The 22,937-nt window shown below is 34.6% G+C and overlaps 1 protein-coding gene across 1 annotated transcript in view; it reads left to right on the top strand.

The window, feature by feature from the left end:
• LOC126881583 (ankyrin repeat domain-containing protein 50) overlaps positions 1 to 22,937 on the top strand; it is a 162,287-nt gene that overhangs the window by 85,582 nt on the left and 53,768 nt on the right. Inside the window, exons 3-5 of the mRNA XM_050645929.1 lie at positions 13,366 to 13,485; positions 19,452 to 19,541; positions 19,638 to 20,041. Coding sequence (XP_050501886.1) covers positions 13,366 to 13,485; positions 19,452 to 19,541; positions 19,638 to 20,041 — 614 coding nt within the window. The remainder of the gene's footprint in view (positions 1 to 13,365; positions 13,486 to 19,451; positions 19,542 to 19,637; positions 20,042 to 22,937) is intronic.

Here is a 22,937-nt window from a genome sequence, read left to right as displayed (position 1 = left end):
ACGGCCGCCTAATACGCACTTAGCGCTCATTGTTAATAATTAAAGATAAAGCTTAGTAATAAAATAGTGACAAAAATTTCTGCTGGATCTTGTAGAGGGGGCTATAAACTTGGTCACTTTCTGACTTTCATAATAATGGATTTTAACCGAGTTATTAAGCCTTGAAAATGGATATTTTCGCATTTTTCAAATTTTAAATCGCGTATAACTCGACAACAATCAATTTTAGAGAAAAATCACAAAATACCTTTTTTCTACGAGCGTGCAAAAATGTCTACTTTCGCGAACGCGTTTTAGTTTAGAAAGTTTTACTTTTCCGCACGCGTGTTACTTTTCCGCACGCGTTTTACTTTTCCGCACGCGTTTTACTTTTCCGCACGCGTGTTAATTTAGATATGTTAATATGGCCTTAAAGTAATTATAATACATACAATAAACTAATATTTAGATATTATTTACTAATTTATTTCAAATATATCTTATTGTGTTCATGTTTTAATGAAATTAACACGAGAATTCGATGAAATAAAATAATTTTGACATAATATTCGAAAGTCAAATCAGTACATAATAACAGTGATTTTGAATCGTCGTCATGGAAACCAAGATCGTCGTCATGCTAACCAATTATGCTGAAAGTTTGGTTTTGACAACCTTGTCAAAGAATTAATTTGTGTATGTATTTTCAGTAGAAATTGCACAAGAGCTCTGAAATTATTGAATTTTTCCCGAGTGACACTTTGACAGTTTTAATTTCACGAGCCGAAGGCGAGTGAAATTATGTCAAAGTGTCACGAGAGCAAAAATTCTATATTAATTTCAGAGGTCGAGTGCAATTTGTTGCGATTATTTCATGAATAAAACTGTTCAAAACCAAAATTTTATTGTAATTTATTTATGTAAGTACCATTAAACACACAGTTTTTATAAATATTTGACGATTGAAAGTCATCACTTTTATAATTTTTAAAACATTAATTGTCATTAATGTCACTGAATGTATTTTTTCGTAGCAACGAAGGGCATCTGACGTAATATACTTAACGACGGGAGATTATGAAAAATTATCGATTTAATTCAGATTTCATATTAATTAAATTAATTGATTAAGATTTGGTCATTTTTTAAAGACTCGTAGAAAAAATATTGTTCCTAACGCTTGCAGAAAGTCTCTTTTCCGCACTCGACTGCTTGCCGAACTCCGCGTCGTTCGGCAAACTGCAGTCGCGTGCGGAAAAGTATGACTTTCTGCACTTGTTAGGAAAATTATTTTGTGAAGTGGAAAAATTATTTGTGTGAATTTGTCCAAAAAAAATTGTTTAAACAATTTATCGATCAAGGTACTGCCTGGCACCCAGTAGATTTGTTATAAGGACCTCTTTTTGAGTAAGTTTGTGCAAAAAATTCGAATCGGAGTAATTTACCTAACGGGGGCGACGATACAGCCTAGACTAATTTGAACATATTCAGTAATATTTAATTTCTAGAATCGGCTGTTTGTGTGAATCAGAATCAACTTTTACTAAATGGCATTGGGAAAAGTATACTTTTCCTAGTTGGAGTCTACTTTTACTAGTAAATGTTGAATATAAATCTTCATTTTATATTTATAATCAACTTTTACTGAAACCAGCCGTTAGAGTTGACTCCAACTAGTTGGAGTCAACTCCAACTGGATAATCAACTTGAACTGTAACATATACAAAAAGTGATAACAAACATTTTTATCCAAAATTATCTCAGCTACGGGATAATTAAAAATCGATGTTTTGTGTTTCCCTTCTACGAGAGGGGGGATCTTAGGATGGAGCCTGGGATAGGAGTGGCAAACTTTTTGCGCCTTTTCGGGTCCCAAAATTGACATTCTCAGTAAAACTCGGCGTGTTCGTTCCTTTTTAGAGACCAAATCTTTGACGACTGGGCTATTTAAGTAACTTATAACTGGGGAATGGGCCAGCTAAAGTTCAGTACATTCAACTAATTTACTCCTCTAGATTAAATTATTAATTAATTATAAATTTGTAAACTACTTGTATATAACATAGAACATATCCTCTCCTTGGATACGCATATCGAATTAACATTCAACCAGCAGTCACACACGAGATTATAAATAAAAAATTATTGACGTTCACTATTTACACAGCGTTATCAAAAATAACAATAGAAAAATAAACAGGGGCACACTCTTTTCACGCTAAGGTGGCTGGCTGTAAATAGACGTCGTTATGCGGTAATGAACCGAATTCAACGACCGTGCCATGCCATGCCGCGCCGTTTAGAATAATGTCGAAAGAAAAATGTTATGAGTACGATTACGTGCTCGTTTGCATACGTAAATGAAAGAAGGTGGTTGTTTTTAATACCTACGTCGCGTCGTCTAATGTCGTCTAATCTTATATAGCTTTGAGCACCTTTAGGTAAAAGTTCGCCAATGCATATTGAAAACAGTTTTAAACATTTATTGCTAATAACTTGCTAATAAAGATATAACTGAACAGAATTTGACAGTATTGATCTGCGAATAAGCCAGTTCTTGGGTGGAGATGATTCGAAAAACATTCTGTATAGCATGAATCAATCTTAAGAAATCTTACTTTATGGTGTAGATTCCTGGACAGTAAATAAAATCGATCTAAATCGCCTTCATACTAGTGATGTTGATTACAGTTACTTTCGAGTATTCGTTACAAATCGTTACTTTTGTATAAAGTAATCATTTACAGTATGTATTCGTTTTCTTTGATTACTATGATTACTTTTGTTACTTTTGTATTTGAGTACCGGTAATTATATCAATAATCGTATTTCTCAGTAGGTAGGTATTTTGTATAGGTATTCCCATATAACAACGACCTTCACCGATCTGTTTATAAGGGATAAAAATGATTTGATTACTATGATTACTTTTGTTACTTTTGTATTTGAGTACCGATAATCATATCGAGAATCGTATTTCTCAGTCCTCACCCTCAAAGTAATCAAGTGTACTGGTTGTAGATACAATAGTCGTTACTCGCTCTGATACGATTGGTACGAAGTATTCAAAGTAGATAGATACAATAGTCGTTACTCGCTCTGATACGATTAGTACGAAGTAATCAGAGTAATCAAAGTAACGATTTGCATCTCTGTATAGTAATCGTTACTTTCGGTATTCGTAAGTAACGAATACTTTGTAACGAATGCATACTTTTTCAACATCTCTACTTCAAAATTTAGAAATGCGGTGCTATAGAAGAATTTTAAAAGTTTCTTGGGTGCAGAGGATTCGAAACTCCACAATACTAGAACGTCTCAAAAGAGATTATAAAAAGCATCAAGAAGAGGAAGTTGGAGTATTTCGGACATGTAATGAGAGGTCCGAAATATAGGTTGCTACAAAATATTATGCAAGGAAAAATAGCAGGCAAACGCAGTCCAGGACGAAAGAGAACCTCATGGTTGAAGAACTTGCGAGATTTGTACGGTGTTGATACAAGCATGCTATTTAGGGTGGCAGTGAATAAAATTAAGATAGCTATGATGGTAACCAACGTTCTGAAAGGACATGGTACATGAAGAAGAATCTTAAAAAGGCGATAAAGCATAAACAATATCTTGCAATTCTTCTAAACAACAAAAATCAAATCAAGCAAATTAAACAGAATAGCTATTTGTATAACAAGGGAGGAAAGTGCTACTTTTCCTCCCGAGAATGAAGTTTACTGCCCGACGCGTAGCGGAGGGCAGTAATCATTCAAGGGAGGAAAAGGCACTTTACTCCCATGTTATACATATGGTTTTTCCACCTTCCTCAAATAACAAGTCATGTTTTCATTTTTACTTAATTTATTTATGTAACTAACCAACAAAATTTATTAGAACTAAAACTAACAAGTACGTACAATGTAACTGTCAACTGTCAAATATAAGTCAAATTAATAATGTAAACATTGTTAAATCAAAATAACAATTTACTGTTTTTTACCATTCTGCAAAATACAGAGTGTTTTATAAATAAACGTTAAAATGTATAGAAACTTACGTAATAGAAAATAGATATTGTACAGGGCGTCAATAAGTTACATTTCATGAATGAAATACCATGACGTCACTTTTACTTTTCCTCCCTAGGGAGGAAAAATATTTTCCTCCCTAGGGAGGAAAAGTACAACTTTGCTCCCTACAATCATGTCCGGAAAAGTATACTTTCGGTAGAGGTAGGTGGAAAAATGATTTTCATTTGCATCTTCCTGGAGTTATTTTCATATCTCGTTTGGATCTCTCCATTTTTTCCATCCTTTGTAACTTGTACTGTCTTACAGTACTTGAATCTAACATCGTATACTGGACTGTATTTTCCTTCAAATTTCTTTTAATTTTTTCTATGTTTCACATCATAAAACAAGCAATGACAATATTCTTCACACACTCTTATTTAGCGTTTCGTAACACCATCTATTTATTTATTATAGCACATTTATAATTTATGCAAATGTACAAACTTTCTACCAGTTTTCGCATGGTGTCATCTGTCTGCACTGTTTAAACATTCAACTTATTCATCAATGGTCGTTAACTTATAATTTATGCAAACAAAATAATACCCCATTTAGTAAAAACATTCTTTATTATTTCCGTGAAATTAAATTACCGTTGGAGCCTGTTTTATATACAGAGTGGCTGAATGGCGAAACATTTAAATAAATAATATTCACTCAAAAGTAGAAACGTTTAACCTATGAAGAGGGTCCAAAAAGTAGAGATCGAAAATTGATAATATGTATTTCAGTAGATTATTGAAATCTTTCAAACCAGGTAAAAAACCCAGGGCCCTGATTCTAATTCAGATTTCGACTCAAAACAAGTCGCAATCAATATGGCGACGTTGAAATGCGACTGTACGAGCCTTGTGGATTTTAGTTTAACTAACGAAATGACGTCACAAAATAGCAACATATCGAAATTAATAGCGACTCTAAAAAAGTGGTTGATATTAGGTTTGTTCCAACTCGATACAAAACCGTTCTTGAACCGTTACGAGTATGCGCAGTAATGAAAAACGTGTTACTGGCATAATTATTCGTTATTGCGCATGCGCGTAACGATTCAAGAACGATTTTGTATCGAGTTGGAACAAACCTATTATAATTTCGAGTCGAAATTATTGTGACACGGACATGAATGAATATGAATAGCCGAAAGCGAGGTTAGGTTTAATTTAGGAAATATGTTTTGTTTGTTTCTTGCAAGGAAAACTAAAGCAAAAGGTATTAATATGGCTGGGTTTTATGGAAATTTGCTGGTTTTGGAGGAATTAGATAGAATAGTATTAAATTAGAAATATAATAATTGAGAATTTCCACAACGTGAATTATCAACACAATGAAAGATGTAATGTAATAATCTGGGAAAATTAGTATACAACAAGGAAAATTATGTACCAGCTATTTTATTGCTGGATATGCTGGAATCAAATATTAAGATTTCATATATTAGTAATATAGCTATGCAAAGTCCTCAGAAAGTGTGCTATTTGGTTTATAAACAAATTAGCGCTCCGAAATCTTTTTTTCAATTATTGCTCTGTAACTCAGAAGATTTTAACGTTAAACCAATGACACTCACATAAAAATTCACTGTAATTTAATTCTGCACATAGATATTTTTTTCCGATTTCCTTCGGCGGAAATTTTCCTCGAAAAATTCAGGTTTTCCAAACAAAATCTTTAATTTTCAACTCAATTTTTAGGGAAGTAATTATTTATCAATAATTAAATAACTTGGTGACATAATCTTTTTCGTTATGAGTGTCTTGAAGATATGAAAATTTGTATGTACAAAGAGGACCGGAATAAAAAGGTAATGAAAGGATTGAACTCTGTCACAAATGCCGGTCAAATCTGACCGGTTATACCTGGAACCACTCCTCGCAATTCAATTTTTTTTTTCTTCGAAAAGGGCACAGCACAGAAGCCTTACCTTGTCAGCAGCGTTAACTTAATTTAATTTATTCTAATGTTTTCTGAGGGGTTCTATTTGTTTATAAACCAAAAAATTGTTTCTTAACATTTCTGAGACCGCTCAAATAGTCCAATTTCAATTCTGTAAAGTACGTTGAATAGGTATAGTGCTTTTTTATACGAAAATCATAGTTATTCTGGTGTATCATAATCTTTCTGGTTATTATTTCGACCGAAATTTTTTAGTTAACATTTTAATTATTGCTAAACTATTGTTTAGATTGTCGCCGGCCTCCTGATATATAATCTACTATACAAAATCTTTCATGTCATCAATTTATTTAATTGTTGATAAATAATTACTTCCCTAAAATTTTAATTGAGAATTGCAGATTTTTTTTGGGAAAACTCGGATTTTCTGAGTAAAATTTTTGTTGAAGGAAATCGGAAAAAATAACTTTGTGCAGAACTAAATTACGGTGAATTTTTATTTGAGTGTTTTTGGTTTAAAGGAAAAATCTCAGGAGTTACAGAGTACTAATTAAAAAAAAAGAAGATTTAGGAGTGCTAATTTGTTTATAAATAAAATAACACACTTTCTGCGGACTTGTCATACCCCATATTACTAATATATGCAATCTTAAGATTCGATTGTAGCAATAAAATAGCTGGTAAATAACTTCTCCCAAAAAATGGCATTTTTTCGATAATTTTCCCAGGCTATCAACAAATGTTTCGGTGGTTGCGTAGCCAATAAATTCAATAAACCGGAGCACCAACCCAAATTTTGAGCAGTGTCAAAATGATAACGTTAATATTCCCAGTTGTAACTAATATCGAAATGAATAAGAATCGCTATAAATTGCGACCATCATGGCGGCGTCGAAATTAAATAGCGACCTCGAAATGAATTAGAATCAGGGCCTAGATCACAACTTTTCAAAAAGTCACGTGATCCGACGAGAACTCTATGAGGGCTTTTATTTTTATAGACGTGAGAATTTGGGTACCATTTGTTGGTTCCACAGTTTTTGATACGGTAGTTGACGCCCACCATTCTACCCCAATATCTAAATTATTAGATGGCTGATTGTTATACCAACTGGCTTTGCTATGTAAGATTTTGGGGCACAACATTCTGCACCTAGTCCTATATTATGTATAATGTAGTTAGCGAACGCAGAAAACTGCACCTATATCTATATAGTAGGCCAATTGTGAGATGAAACAAAATCAGACGATACTAATATAGTCCTGTCGCCAAGGGGGGTACAACGGTCTTCTTAATTCAGATGGACTTACCCAAGTTTTTTATGTACTTTGACCCGTAGAACACGAATTTTTTGGGTAACAGTTGATCCGGATGTCGATAAGTTTGTTATAAACAAAGAACTTGAGGAATCACATAACAGCGATTTTTCGCAAAACAAAACATTGTTTTGTATTTTTTGGGTCATTCTAAGCAAAAAATGTTTTTAGAAGTTTTTTCGTAGGATGCATAGTTTTCGACATAAACGCGGTTGAACTTTCAAAAAATCGAAAAATTGCAATTTTTGAACCCGAATAGCTTTTGATTGAAAAATAAAATAGCAATTCTGCTTACCGCATTTGAAAGTTCAAGTCAAATTCTATCGATTTTAATTACTTTCATTGCTAAAAATTAATTTTTTTATTGTTAAACAAAGCTGATAAACACATGGTGATTGAATGATATTTTCAATGCATTTCCCATTTGAAATCGAACGAGTAGGCGCGCATACAGACAATTTTTACGTAGATTACGTACATTAAAACGCATGCATTGGGCACGGTAAACACTATGTGTTTATGGCTTTGTTTAACAAATAAAAACTTAATTTTTAGCAATGCAAATAATCAAAACCGATAGAATTTGACTTGAACTTTCAAATGCAGTAAGCAGAATTGCCATTTTATTTTTTAATTAAATGTTATTCGGGTTCAAAAATTGCACTTTTTCGATTTTTTGAAAGTTCAACCGCGTTTATCTCTAAAACTATGCATCCTACGAAAAAACTTGTAAGACCGTTTTTTGCTGAGAAGCACCCAAAAAATACAAAAATGTGTTTTGTTTTGCGAAAAATCGCTGTTATGTAATTCCTCAAGTTCTTTGTTTATAACAAACTTATCGACATCCGGATCAACTGTTACCCAAAAAATTCGTGTTCTACGGGTCAAAATACATAAAATAACTTGGGTTAGTCCATCTGAATTAAGGAGGCCGTTGTACCCCCTGGCGACAGGACTAATACTAATGGCGCCCGAATCATGGCACCCGTCGAGGGCGCTGCACGTCGTATCTAAGCTGTCAACACAAAACACTGGATGCAATTTTCGGTTATCTCATACCTAAGTTGTAATTCGGTAAAGGGAAAATCGGGAGCATGTTAAAAATATCTTGGGTTCAACGCATTTCAAACAGAGAAGTCTTAAACAGAATAGGTCAAAGCTAATGTGACTTAATGAAGATGATAAAAAAGAGAAAACTTGAATATCTGGGGCATATAATGAGAGGTAGCAGATACAGGATGCTGCAGTTAATACTCAATGGAAAGATCGACGGAAAAAGAGGAATTGGTCGAAAGAAATATTCATGGCTCCGAAACCTTCGTCAATGGACTGGCTTATCAGCAGATCAATTGTTACATGCCGCACAAGATCGAGAACGATATTGGCAAATTGTTATGGAAGCTACCCACGCCTAAAAATTTGGGCACGGTACTTAAAGAAGAAGTTAAAAATTTCTCTAGGGTAATGGGAGCTGCATCATTTTTAGGTAAAGGTTCAAACATTTTTCAGCGTAATTTTTTTTATGGATAGATGCTCACAAAGGCGCACCGGCCCGCGGGCCAGTCCGGTCTTGTGTCTATTATAATCTTACACAATAAAAATAATTGTTCAATAATTTATATAAATCTGGTAACTCTGTATATTAAATGAGCGTCTTAGTATATTTTTAGTACAATTTTTTATTTTCGAATCAATGCACACCTAATGCCTTCTAGGAAGTTAATAAAGTTTATTCAGTAGCTTGAATAATATTTTCAGGAATGTGTGTGTCATTTTTTATTCGGTGTTAACGAGTGAACATTTTTAAGATTCTTTCGTCTACAAACACTGTCATAAGCAGTTGCAAATATTTGCAATGTTTAAATGGTTCTGTAGATAACAGTCAGTGTTTTGTGAGTAATTTGGAAACCATAATGCAGTTTATATAAGAAAGTTAATTACTACGATCGCTGTTTTAAAGTTTAGTTAGTGGTTGGTAAGTGAACTTAAGATGAAGATAAGATACAGTTGCTGCTTTGATGTAATTATTTTTATCTGGTATTAATTTTGTCGCGACTCTTCTAGTTTTACGGAAAATTTACACATTTTTAGACCACCTTTTATATGGACATCCCCTTGTCCTTCCTTATCCAGTCATTTATCTCTTACTGTTCTTACAACTTGCATCTTTGGAATTTATTTCCATGTGTTTTCCATTCTATTCATTACTGAGGTTATGATGTCAGTGATGGCTGCCAGTTCATGGTGATGAAATAGTTTTATTATCTTCTGATATTTCAGTTAGACCACCGTAAGATTTTCCAGTTTCTCTCTTGTGACTGTTGTGGTGGGTAACTTCTCCCTTAACTTGAGTCCAAGTCAATTACATATATTGACGGTGTATCTCATCCACATCTACCTTTTTAAATACATCATTTTGCCTATTATCAATATTCTAAACTAATTTTGTGATAGCCTCTTTCCAAAGAGTATTAAGAAATTAAGTATTACAAAGTATTAAGTAAATGTGTTACTGGTTTTGGGCGTGAAGGAGAGACATCCAATGATGTCTCACCTTATTCCCTTACTAACTAAGTGAGACGTTGATCTAGATGGACGCAACGTATGTAGCGTCTGTTGCTGTTGGTATTCTTACGTTGTCCATTCTTACAGGTGGTCATATGTTGTTCGGTCGTTATAAATGAGGTATAAAATTTGAACAAACCATTGCTCAAAAAATATCGGAATTCATGTTTTCCTCATAGGCACCCGTACGTTTTGAAATAAAGTTAACAATTTCCATTTTACAAAATCTTAAGGAAAAGAATTCCCTTCGTATTCAAGTTTCGTCCCATCGTCGGAAGTTGGAAATCAATGTTGCGACTAACCTTGTTTACCGCTGTTCTACACAGGTTAATTGTAAATCCAAACCAATCTCGCAAGTTTTTAAATCAGAATGTTCTTCTTCTGCATTGACTCAGTCTGTCTTTTGTTTTTTCCTGCATTATGTTTTGCAGTATTATTTATTTAGATCCCCCAATGACGTGTCCAAAGTATTCAAAATTTCTTATTTTCAAGGTGCTGATTATTTCTTACTTTTTTTCATTCTCTTGAGAAGTTCTACATTTTTGTTACTCGGTCAGTCCATGATTTTATTAACGGTAGATATTTTAAAGGGCCAAGCTTATTCATTTCAGTTTTCCTGAGTGTTCAAGCCTCTGATCCATAAAGCTAGGCCTTCTTCTTCGGATCGTTAGGTTGAGGCTCCCACAACAAAGAAATTTGATCTTTGTAGATGCTGATCGTGCTATTTCTATTCGGACATTTATTTATTGGATCTTGTTATGTATCTTAGGATCTATACTTTTATGTATAGGATCTAGTGTTTGGGCTAACCAGCTACCAAGATATTTGTACCAAGATACCAGCTACCAAGATATGTAGGTCGCGATCGCGGTCGAGGTTTACATCTATGACGGGCAGAACATACGGAAGATACCTTCCTTTCAGCGTTCTTTGCGGTTTCCATATAACCAAAACTTGTCGCAACCTGATTACTAGAAATGAATAAATATGTACACCAGCCGTATCTCCGGCGAATGTCACGTGGTTTAAAAACCACCAATAAACTTTAATTTACCACGCCATCAGCAGCTCGATCGCGATGTAAAACAAACTATTTTGTTTTGGCATCGACATCGCTGTAAATCGCGATGATAGGTCGCGAGGGTGAACGGGTGACACATACTTGGTATGTGCGATCTCATAAGAAAATGAAGGTTTGTGAAATGGTATGAAATGGAACTGGGTAGGCCATGTTGCCCGAGCCAGAGATAGAAGTTGGACCAAGAAAATTTTAGGATTTCCAATTTTTCACTGATTAATACTCCGTTATACTTACATATTTTTGTTCTTTTAATAAATTGAGTTTGTCGTTTGGTTTCTTCGCAACATTTCCTGGACTACTTTTATTATCGGTTGTATTTCTCCGCGAAACATTTCTTTCTTTTTCGTTCTGCGTGCTCGTAGTGTTGCTTCTTTTCTTTTGCTATTTATACTTTCCTATTTACTCAGAATCCCATTGCAAAACTAGTCTACCTGTTCGAATTTATTGTTTGTTGTCGTTCTTGATCAAACTGTTTACCTTTTCTTTTCCCCCTAGTTATCGTTTAGAATAAGTGCCTTACATTAAGAGGATCGGTACGTATTTTCGGCTGCAATGCTATTCAAATGGGGATTCATTTTTTTCGAATCCTGAGAAAACTAATAAGTATTTTTGAAAAATTTAAACTTAGAATGAAAGATAACGTTATTAGCGAGGGCCGAAAGTCCCTGAGAACTTCTATAATGTTTATTTTAATAAGTTACAGGGGTGAAAAACTAAGAGAAAATTTAGTGTGATTTTTAATTTCAACTATATCATTCAAAATAAACTTTTTATTTATTCTAAGGGACTTTCGGCCCTCGGTAATAATTTAGTCTTTCATTCTGCGTTTAAATTTTTCAAAAATATTTATTGGTTTTTCAGGATTCGAAAAAAATAAACACAATGCCGTGGTAATATTTTCCAAATCTATCTTTGTCTTTCAACGCACTCAGCCGAATATAATATTGTCAGCATATATTGTCAGTCAGACACTGACAATCAGTGACAATTTTAAATATTTGACATTGCATCGGGAATATGTTGAGTTATTGATTAAATATTATTGAAATATAGTGTATTTGATAAATAATTGATTTAAGACGTGAATTTAATAAAAAGTTATTTATTGTGTATTATTTGTGGAAGATCCAAGCAGAGAATACATCAGTATAATATATTCTGTGATCCAAGTATTTTGTTGTTAAAAATGTTCAAAATTGTAAGCGGTCCATAACAATATATTATTAAAAAATCACTTTAACACTTTTCCTCTTTTCTCGATTGAGTATTAGTCTTTGTTGTACAAATAAATTATTACAATCACTGAATACATAGTTAGTGAAAAAATTATCACATTTATTAACTGAATTAATAATTTCCAATTATAAAAATAACAGTTATCCAAGAACATTCAAAACCCATCTCTTTAAATCAATGATGACATTTTCAAGTAGAATGACATTCTAGTAATGTTTACATACCCATACCAGTGTGAATTTTACTACACGTAATTTGCCGTGTAAAGACAGAAAAAGTAGGGATACACGTAAAATATTTGCGAATTATGTACCCATAGCCTTAAGACTAATGTGGCTAATAAAAGTGATTTTTTTTTTCAGTCTTATCATCGTTCCATCCTTTACGATGCTTCGTTTTTGTGTGATAAATTTCTTGTGCTAATATGTTTGTAGTATGTAGATTTATATTTTCACAAACCTCCCATGAACTAATACAATTATATCTATATCTTTATTAAAAGTTTCATAACAGTAAATAGCACTATATTTCATCCGTCATCAGTAATGGCTAAAAATAGATCATCTAGAATATTTTACTTTTACATGATATAAATTAATTTTATAGTACAATTTATGAATGCGAAATCATAATCCAACACTATTTTCTTTGTACTTATTATAAAACCCGTTTTAAACAAACTCAACTATTTGGGAACCGTCTGGTTTACTTTTTATGTGTAATAAACCCTACGAGGCCGCAATAACTTATTTTTTTATTTTTATCTACCTTTTATACCACATAAAACTAAAGGCAAAGTCTTGTTAATAAAACAAAGTTGTAATATTTCCTTCCACTTATGTATATCATTTCTGTATGATTATTTTGTTTACTTTCTCCTCCGTTTCATAGATCCATCTATTCTGTTTGATCTTATCATTTATATGACTTTGTTACCTTACTTTTACCTCTTTTCTTCTATCTTCCTCATCTTCCCTTCCACTATGTATTCATTCAACTTCAATACACTCTCCCATTCCTATCTTTATCTTCATTTCTTAAATCTCACTGTTTCTCTTTTCTCCCTCTCCCCCGCCAATCCATATTCTTCTTCTACCATATATCTATCGTCCTATCACCTCTCTTTCTTCACCTTCTTATCTCACACTGTCTATTTTTCCATGCCTCTATTGCTTCTAGTTAGTGTATGAGTATAGTTGTCAACAAAATTAAAGGATTAACATTTTTCAGATGTCATTGGCAAGTACTTCCAGCGAACAGAGTCCAGAACCTTTGTTTGACATCCACGATATGCATGGTCAAGCTGCTCTGCATGTTGCGGCTAGATTAGGACAGGCTCAAGTTGTCAAAGTAAGTAAAATTATTATAAAACACGTTTAAAGGTTATCATTGAATTTTATTAAAAATCTCAACTAATATACATAGTTATTTTCCTAACAAGTGCAGAAAAGTCATACTTTTCCGCACGCGACTGCAGTTTGCCGAACGACGCGAAGCGGGAGTTCGGCAAGCAGTCGAGTGCGGAAAAGAGACTTTCTGCAAGAGTTAGGAACAATATTTTTTCTACGAGTCTTTAAAAAATAGCCAAATTAATTCTTTGAAAAGGTTGTCAAAATCAAACTTTCAATATAATTAGTTAGCATGACGACGATCTTGGTTTCCATGACGATGATTCAAAACGACTGTTATTGTCTACCGATTTGATTTTCGAATATTATGTCAAAATAATTTTATTTCATCGAATTGTCGCGTTAATTTCATTAAAACAGGAACACAATAAGATACATTTTAAATAAAATAGTAAATAGTATCTAAATATTAGTTTATTGCATTGATTTTAATTATTTTAAGGCCATATTAAAATATCTACACGCGTGCGGAAAAGTAAAACGCGTGCGGAAAAGTAAAACGCGTGCGGAAAAGTGAAACTTTCTAAACTAAAACGCGTGCGCGAAAGGTGACATTTTTGCACGCTCGAGAAAAAATAATTTTCAAACAAATTTCATAAGTGTACCATAATAAGGACTTAAAACATCCAGTACAAACAAAGAATGGTTATTAAGAGAAAGCACGTAAAATGATGGGCATCGATTGGCTTGCTAATAGTAACCGAACAGGACATGGAAAGTGAAGATGAAACAGACATACAATGATAATATAATTATGTCATACGATGATAGTATAATTACGTAACATAAAACTTTGAGATGAAAGGCAAAAGTAAACATAACCGAGAAAAATTGTTTGGCGTAAAACCTAACTAAATACTCCTTCTTGGAGTGCTGTATTGGTTTTGCGGATGTTAGTTATAAAATTTGCAATTATCACATTATCACCTTAGTAGCTTCTTCTTCTTCTTCTTCTTCTACGGCACTACAGCCCAAATTGAGCCTTGGCCTCCTTTATTTTTTGCCTCCACCCTTGTCTGTCTGTGGCTGCTCTTCTCCATACGCGGACTCCTAAAAGGGCTTGTGCGTCACTGTTTACTGTGTCTTCCCAGCGCTTTCGTGGCTTCCCAATCGGTCTCTTTCCTTGCATTCTAGCATTCAGTGCTCGTTTTGGTAGCCTATCCTCTCCCATTCTTATCACATGTCCGGCCCATTGCAATCTTTGTAATCTAATGAAGTCTGACAGGGGCGTTTCCTTATAAAGTTGATAAAGCTCGTTGTTGTATCGACTTCTGAAGATTCCGTTTTCCCTCACAGGTCCTAGTATTCTCCTAAGTACTTTCCTTTCGAATGTGTCGAGTTTGTTTTTGGATGTTTCTTTCAGCACCCAGACTTCACTGCCATAGCATGTTATTGGTCGAATTAAGGTTTTATAGATTCTCATCTTTGTATTTCGGTGGACACTTTTTGACCGAAATATATGGGAGAGGGCAAAATAAGCTCTGTTTGCCTACGTTATTCTCTTCCTTATTTCTGCATCTTCTGATCCGTCGGCATATATTTCTACTCCCAGGTATGTAAACTTTTCAACCGTTTCAATGTCATCTTCATGTATAATGTTTTCTGGGACTATATTTCTTCTCGTGAGTCATTATTTTTGTTTTTTCTGTGTTAATTTACAGACCTAGCATTTTTGTTTGTGTTTTTAACTCTGCATATGTTTCCTGTGCTCCTGTTGATGTTCTACTCATAATATTAATATCATCAGCATAAGCGGCCAGTTGAACCGTTCGGTTGGTCAGTAGATTTCCTCGTCCAGTTTGCATTTGCCTAACCGCATACTCCAGTGCCAGGTTAAACAATGTTGGGGCCAGCCCATCTCCCTGTTTTAGTCCCTGCGAAATGTTAAAAAAGTCTGTCCGGTGGTTTTGTATTCGTACACATGCCTGAGTTTCATCCATTGTGGCTTTAATGAGTCTTATTAACTTGTGTGGTATTGCCAATTCAACCAATATATAGTATAGTTTGTTCCTTTTGACTGAGTCGTATGCCTGTTTGAAGTCTACAAACACGTTGTGAACATCAATATCGTGTTCCCATGCTTTGCTCAAGATCTGTTTTACTGTGCTTCCCCGTCGGAAGCCCGTCTGATACTCTCCAATAATATTTTCTGCTAGTGGTTGGAGCCGCTGGTTTATAATATACGTGAGGACTTTATATGCTGTACATAGTAGAGAGATTCCACGGTAGTTTTTGCACTGGAGTTTGTCTCCTTTTTTATAGATCGGGCATACTATACTTCTCTTCCAGTCGTCGGGTATTTTCTCTTCTTGCCATACGTCTCTGATGAGCGCGTGGATGTGACTTGCTAGGTGGTCGCCACCTACCTTATATAGTTCTGCTGGTATTTCATCAACTCCCGGAGCTTTATTGTTTTTCTGGGCCTTAATGGCTTCGACCTTAGTAGCTACCCGGTTCTTTGTGTTTACATTTCAAGCCAGTATGGGCCGCTGGAGAAATCAGAGAAATGGACTGCCTCAAGGAAGCGTGCTTGCACCTCTGCTCTATAATATTTATACCAACGACTTACCAGATCACTCTAAAATGAGGAGCTTTATTTATATTGATGATACGGTCTACACAGGGGAGAGATTTTGAAGACGTAGAAACCAACCTGTCGGTTGTATTGGAAGAACTAGCTGAGTACTAAAGGAAAAATTCGCTAAGACCAAACCAAAGAAAACTTTGTCCAAAGAAAGTCTTGGCCTATCGTCTGAACAAATATCAATCCAGAAAAAAGGCAACATAACATGGCGAAGAGAACTATTAGAGAACTGCACAGTACCAAAATACTTAAGGGTACAATTTTACCGCACACTTAAATTTAAAGTGAAGTCCAAAATCCCGAATATGAATTGATTTACATGGACTCATTCACTCACATATCCTTTAAGATGCTGCTGTACCTTTCGTACAGCAGCAGTAGTATCGGCAGTAGTATTGATATATGACACGGAAAGTAAGTAAGTAGCTACCCGAAAAGAGATTTGATTGTTTGTGCTTACTACTATCTTAGGTTTTAAGCCAGGATGTTTCTTCCTTTTTTTCTGGAATAATCTGCTTCCCAATGTTTTTCCTTGCATTACTATTTAATTTGGAGCCAGGTAACTTATTCGCCGTGTGCAAGTACTTGGAGGGTATACGAGAAACAATCGTGTGCGAATAGCGGAGAAATCTTGCAACTTTCTTAAATAACTCATTGTCAATTGAAATTGTCAAATTGACATATATTTTATATCTACTGTCAATGAAGAAAAAAAAATTATATGTTCCTGCACAATATTGATACGATATGCAATTATTATATAAAAATAAATTGAATTAACTTATGATTGGCCAATATAACTAAAAGTGCGAAAAATGTTGCCGAGCTATGAAACCAGTTGTCGCTTTTCCGAACTTGCACGGTCCCAATAGTCTAATAGTAAAGTCTAATAGATTGTAAGTCATTATTGCTACTACTAGTAGGACCATATTATCTGCAAATCATAACGTTAATAGGGACACCGTAGATTTTTATTCCAAGTAGGTTGTCCTCTAGGGCGTAGTCAAAAATGTTTTCCGAGTACATACAATTAAATATGATCAGAGATAAAATGCATCCCTGTTTGTTTGGCCCTCTTAATTGCTTTCGAAACTTTTATCCCGGTATAAGTTAGCAATATTCGTTTATATTAGTAGTAAATATTTGCAGCCTTCAGCAGCTGTTTCTATGTGTATATGTTATAGTCAAAGCCTGAATTTCAGGCACTCCTAGGTTTGACTAGGCAATCCTCAGGTCTGACTGACAGGCTTAGTCAAAGTCCGAAATAAATTACAGTTTCGGCATTTGACTAGTCAAACAAAAGTCATTTTTTGATTTTAATGTTTATTATTTTTATATTGTCGTAATCAAAATAAAAAAATAGTGTTTATTTTCACATGTTGAGGCATTATGGCATTTAGAGTTGCACAATACGTTAGACCTTTTACACTTACGCAATTTGAAACAGCATTTCTTATTGCAGTAGCATTTTATAAATCCTTGCCCTCCAAATTTAGAATCTTTTGTAGTAATTTCTCTTAGAGACAGAGGCAGCTTAACGTCTGGAACATCTTCGAAATTAGGAAATTTCTCTTTGCATTCTCTTATTTGATTTCTTGAAAAAAGTGTGTTTATTGTTCCGTATTTCGTACCAACTCGATATAAACCGTCAATTGTTTTATCTTGTATGCTACTCAAAATATTTCGAGCATCCTCTTTGGCTCTATCAAAGCTGGGGATAGGTATTGTTACAGTTTTTCCGATCGAGATTGGAGGATTTTTTTCACTTAATTGTTTCATAATATTAGCATGGACATGAAGACTTTCAATCGCATTTCCTTTATTTATTTTAATCTTTTCTGTCTGTGCACAACACATGCTCGAACTCGTGCCAAGGAGATGCTCGAAATATTTTGGGCATCATACAAGATAAAATAATAATTGACGGCTTATATAGAGTTGGTACGAAATACGGAACAATAAACACACTTTTTTCAAGAAATCAAATAAGAGATTGCAAAGAGAATTTTCCAAATTTCGAAGATGTTCCAGACGTTAAGCTGTCTCTAAGAGAAATCAGTACAAAAGATTCTAAATTTGCAGGACAAGGATTTATAAAATACCACTGCAATAAGAAGTGCTCTTCAAAACCATGTAAGTGTAAAAGGTCTAACGTATTGTGCAACTCTAAATGCCATAATACCTCAACATGCGAGAACAAACACTATTTTTTTAATTTTAATTAGGACAATATAAAAATAATAAACATTACAATTAAAAAATGACGTTCTATTAAACCTAATCTAACAAATTACGACATTTTAATAGCTGATCGGGGTTTGACTAGTCAAACCCTGATTTCATAAAATTAAATTTCGACCTTTGCCTGACCAACTTAGTCTCTCCTAGGTTTGACTAGTCAAAGGCCAAAACTATAATTTATTTCGGGCGTTGACTAAGATCGTCAGTCAGACCTGAGGATTGCCTAGTCAAACCTAGGAGTGCCTGAAATTCGGGCTTTGACTATAACGTATATATGCGTTCTATGTTAAAGAGCTTCTCGAAATATGGAAAGTATAGAAACATATCTTCATTGACGTTTCGGTATTATTATACTAGAACTTAAAAGCTGAATTCTCGCTCGTTCCCAATTCATTTCTAAGTCCGAACTTATCCTTTCTTTCAGTTTTTTCTTTATAAATATCTGTCATTAATAACCCTCAAAAATATATACAGTAGACATCATATTCTGATACTTCTATGATCTCGACACTCTTTGGCATTCACTTTTTGCCAGAGGATAAAGGTGAACTTGAGCCAATCGGTTGAAATCATGCCAGTGTTAAACATGGAATCAACATTAGAATGAATAGAAAAATTGAACATAGTCTGGAAATAATGATCCGATTAAATGAATTAATATAATATCATTAACAGTAGATGGCTTGTCTATTATCAAGGATTAATCCTCTGCTCCTCATTCCTTGAGCCCTTGTAAGGACGTGGTGACACTCTAAATATTGTTAGCTTGCTATGATGTCTCCATGCGATCCTGTGCCAGATGGACGGCATCATGTAGGAATTTTCCCACCAAAGTCTTCATTTGGTCTGCCAATCGTGTTGGAGATCTTGCTCTTCGGCCTTCTACATTTCCTTCTACTACCATTAGTTCCATGGTCCCCTTCTACTGGCTATGATGCCTGAGTAATTTAGGGATACAAGGATCTTATGTGATTTGTAAACAATGATAGATTGATATTCTCTGGTTATGAAATGAGAGAAAGCAGATTGTTAAATTACAGATAAAAAGTGTTAAATAACTAATGTTTCGCTTTGTCTTTTAGGTTCTTCTTGAAGCTGGTGCGAATTCAGATCAAGCGGATGTAGATGGCTGGACACCACTTAGAGCAGCAGCTTGGGGTGGTCACACAGAGGTAAATGATGATTATCTGAAACATACACTTCTTAATTCATTTATTTAATTTCCTTCGGATTATAAATAATACGGTAAATATCTAATTTCTTTTTAGGTAGTGGAATTACTCGTGAAGCATGGCTGTGTCCTCGACAGTGTAGACGCAGAAAACCGCACAGCACTCCGAGCAGCTGCGTGGTCGGGTCACGAAGAAATCGTCAAAATCCTCCTCCAAAATGGCGCCAGCGTTAATTTGACAGACCATGAAGGTCGAACGGCCTTGATAGCTGCCGCTTACATGGGCCACGCAGAAATCGTGGAACATCTGTTGAACTACGGAGCTGATATCAATCATGCTGATGCAGACGGGCGGACAGCATTGTCTGTTGCAGCCCTGTGTGCTCCCCGAACGCCTGGGGCCAGTGTCGTTGCCACTTTGCTGGAAAGGGGGGCTACGGTTGACCATAGGGACAAAGAAGGTATGACACCGTTGCTGGTTGCTTCATTTGAGGGACACAGGTATGTACAATATTAGAAATATGGCTTTGACATCCTATTTGACATATTTGTAGTAAATTTATGACTTTGTTTATAAATTGTTTAAACTGGTAGCTTGTTTTTAACTTTGTTTTTAATACACACACCGGCAAAATTAGCCGAACACCTTAAAAATGGGTCATGTTTGAGGTCTCGAATTTCCTAAACCAGTGGTCCGATTTGAGTGATTCTTTTAGTATGTTATAGCCTTATTATTTAAGAATATCGCTGTAATAATATTGTTGCTAGACAGGTACATATCATTTTATACCGGGTGTACCAATCATACTGTGTTTTCTTCTTAAAGTTTGGAACGCCCTGTGGAATATTCTAGCATATGTAAAATATTAAAATTAAAACTCGATTGTAGACTTAGGCTTTCTTAACATTCTCCTTTTTGACTCATTTAATTAAGTGGGATAATAAAAAAGTTATGTACGTTAACAACTATCCATGTTTTTCATCAATAAGTCCTCATAGTAGGAGAGAAAAGTATGCTAAATTTGCAGTTACTCGAGCGTTAATGGGGACCTATTGGATTGTGAAGAGTATGTGCTAAAACCAGAAACATGTTAAGTTAAGCTTTCCATAAAGTGGGGGACTTTTTATTTTTTAATTTAATTTTCCATTTGAAATAATCGTTTTTTCCAATTATAGCGCTATCTATCCATAATTCGAAAAAATGTGTCGAATTAAAGTTGCTTATTTTTATGTAAAGAATCCAAATCTGCAATAACAATTGGGGGCTCCTATTTAAGATTTTAAATTAAATCCCCCAGCCCACCTCCGCCTCCGTGAGGGCTCGTGTTTGGTGCCATTCGATAGATTTTTCAAAAATATTGAATACGTGTATTTTGGAGTTTTTCTATCTGATGTTCATTTCGCGAAATATCGCAGGGTTCGTATTTAAAATTTTTAATTTACCCCTCACCCCTTTCCGTGGGGGTTCGTTTTTGGTATCATTCGATAGACTTTTGAAAAATGTTGAACACGTATTTTTTAGTTTTTCGATCTGACGTTCATTTCGCGAAATATTCGCTTTTTTTAAACTTTGTGACTCACCCATTTTCCTAGGCCCCGTTCAAATCGTCAGATTTTTTAAATATACACTATTTTGGATGTACTTAACTTACCTTATCTTAATCTGACGATTTCGAATTTTTCTAAGGGTAGATTGTTTTTCGGATCCCCCTTAACGATCTCTCCTGTATTAAGAACCAACATTATGGTAGAGGTAAATTTACAGCGTACAAGGTTTCTCACTATTTGATTATGTTGGATAATAAAAAAGTTATGTGCGTTAACAACTAGCCATGTTTTCGATGTATAACTCCCCATTTTCTGCTTAGTTTAATAAACAATCCTAAACTACGCTATAAGAAAGTTTCACAAAAAAAGCGAATATTTCGCGAAATAAACGTCAGATCGAAAAACTAAAAAATACGTAAGAAAATCTACGGTTTCGTTTTGATTAAAATCTGTCTTCCTCCATCCCCCGATAGTACTATTTCTAGGTCTACCTGTTGTCAAGGAGGCTCTAAGGAAGAGAGATTTTTACCATTCCGACCGTAGATTGTCGATATAAATTAAAATAATTTATATCGCAGTATGGATAGAACGCCCTCTAACGGGGAATAAGCGAAATGAATTTCGACTCAATTCAAGCTTTCTGCTTAACCCAGGTATAACATACCAAAAGGCACCGCCAGGAAAATATTCCACTTTGCGGTTCAGAGAGCCCATTATGGGTTTAAAACAATAAAAGCCGAAAGAGAAAGCAACTACAGAGTGGTGTGTACAAACTAACTTGTGGTGACTGTCCGAAAACTTACATCGGTCAAACTGGCAGAACTTTTGACAAACGGATAGCAGAAAACAAAAGGGCTTTCAACAATAGAAAAACAGACACTTCTACATACGCACTTCACCTTCTAGATCATAATCATTCTTTCAATGAAGAGTTTCAAATTCTACATATTCAAAATAAAGGCCTTAAGCTATCACTTTTAGAATCAATGGAAATTAATAAATTGAAAAATACAGATATAATTCTGAATGACCAACTCGAGACAAACAGCTCCCCACTCCTCAACCTCTTCAGTTAAAGACTTAAAAAGGCAAACACATTGTAAAATATATCACTTGAGAAAGGCACTTTGCCGAAACAGCTGTAGTAATAACATAGTTGTAATAAATTTTGTGGAAGTATAGAAAAACAAACGTTTTTCAGTGTTTTATTGTGAGACTAAGGAAAAAGTTGCCGAAACATAAAAAATACATTAGCTGACATGAAACTTGTCCCGCATATCAAATATAAGACAAGTAGAGAACATGGACTTAATCTTAATACGAGAAAAACAAAGTACCTGGTAGTCAGTAAACGCTAAATATTAATTACAATTGTCTATGGAAAAATCGGGTTTACGTCATCTTCGTCTATCTGTACGTTAAGATGTATCATATGTCGTGTTAACTAACGACCTATCAGGATACTTAACATTGGGTTGATGTCTTGCATGCAAAGCCTAAAAACCATAACACACTGGTTATATCAGCACAAGTACCCACAGTTCTCGCACCAGATTGACAGGTACAGTAATACCCGCTTATCGGTTCTTCTGCAGGCACATCTTCATCAACCGTGTAGGAAATGAATATTTGGTGTTTTGTAGCTTGCCGAAACCTAGAAAATATTCGCACTCTTATGAATCCCGGTTCATCCATATTCTCATCAATTTGAAACTCTTCGTCATTGTCTCTAATTATTTTATCTTGTGTGTAAGACGGTGCCAGTTTAATTTGATATATCTCAATCGTAAGGTATTTTAGGTATTCTAAGTCGAAAACAGGAAAGTTTGCAAAATCATGATTATCAAGC

The sequence above is a fragment of the Diabrotica virgifera genome, chromosome 3 (genome assembly GCF_917563875.1).
Source record: "Diabrotica virgifera virgifera chromosome 3, PGI_DIABVI_V3a".
Taxonomy (NCBI): domain Eukaryota; kingdom Metazoa; phylum Arthropoda; class Insecta; order Coleoptera; family Chrysomelidae; genus Diabrotica; species Diabrotica virgifera.
This window is presented reverse-complemented; position numbering and strand designations above follow the sequence as displayed.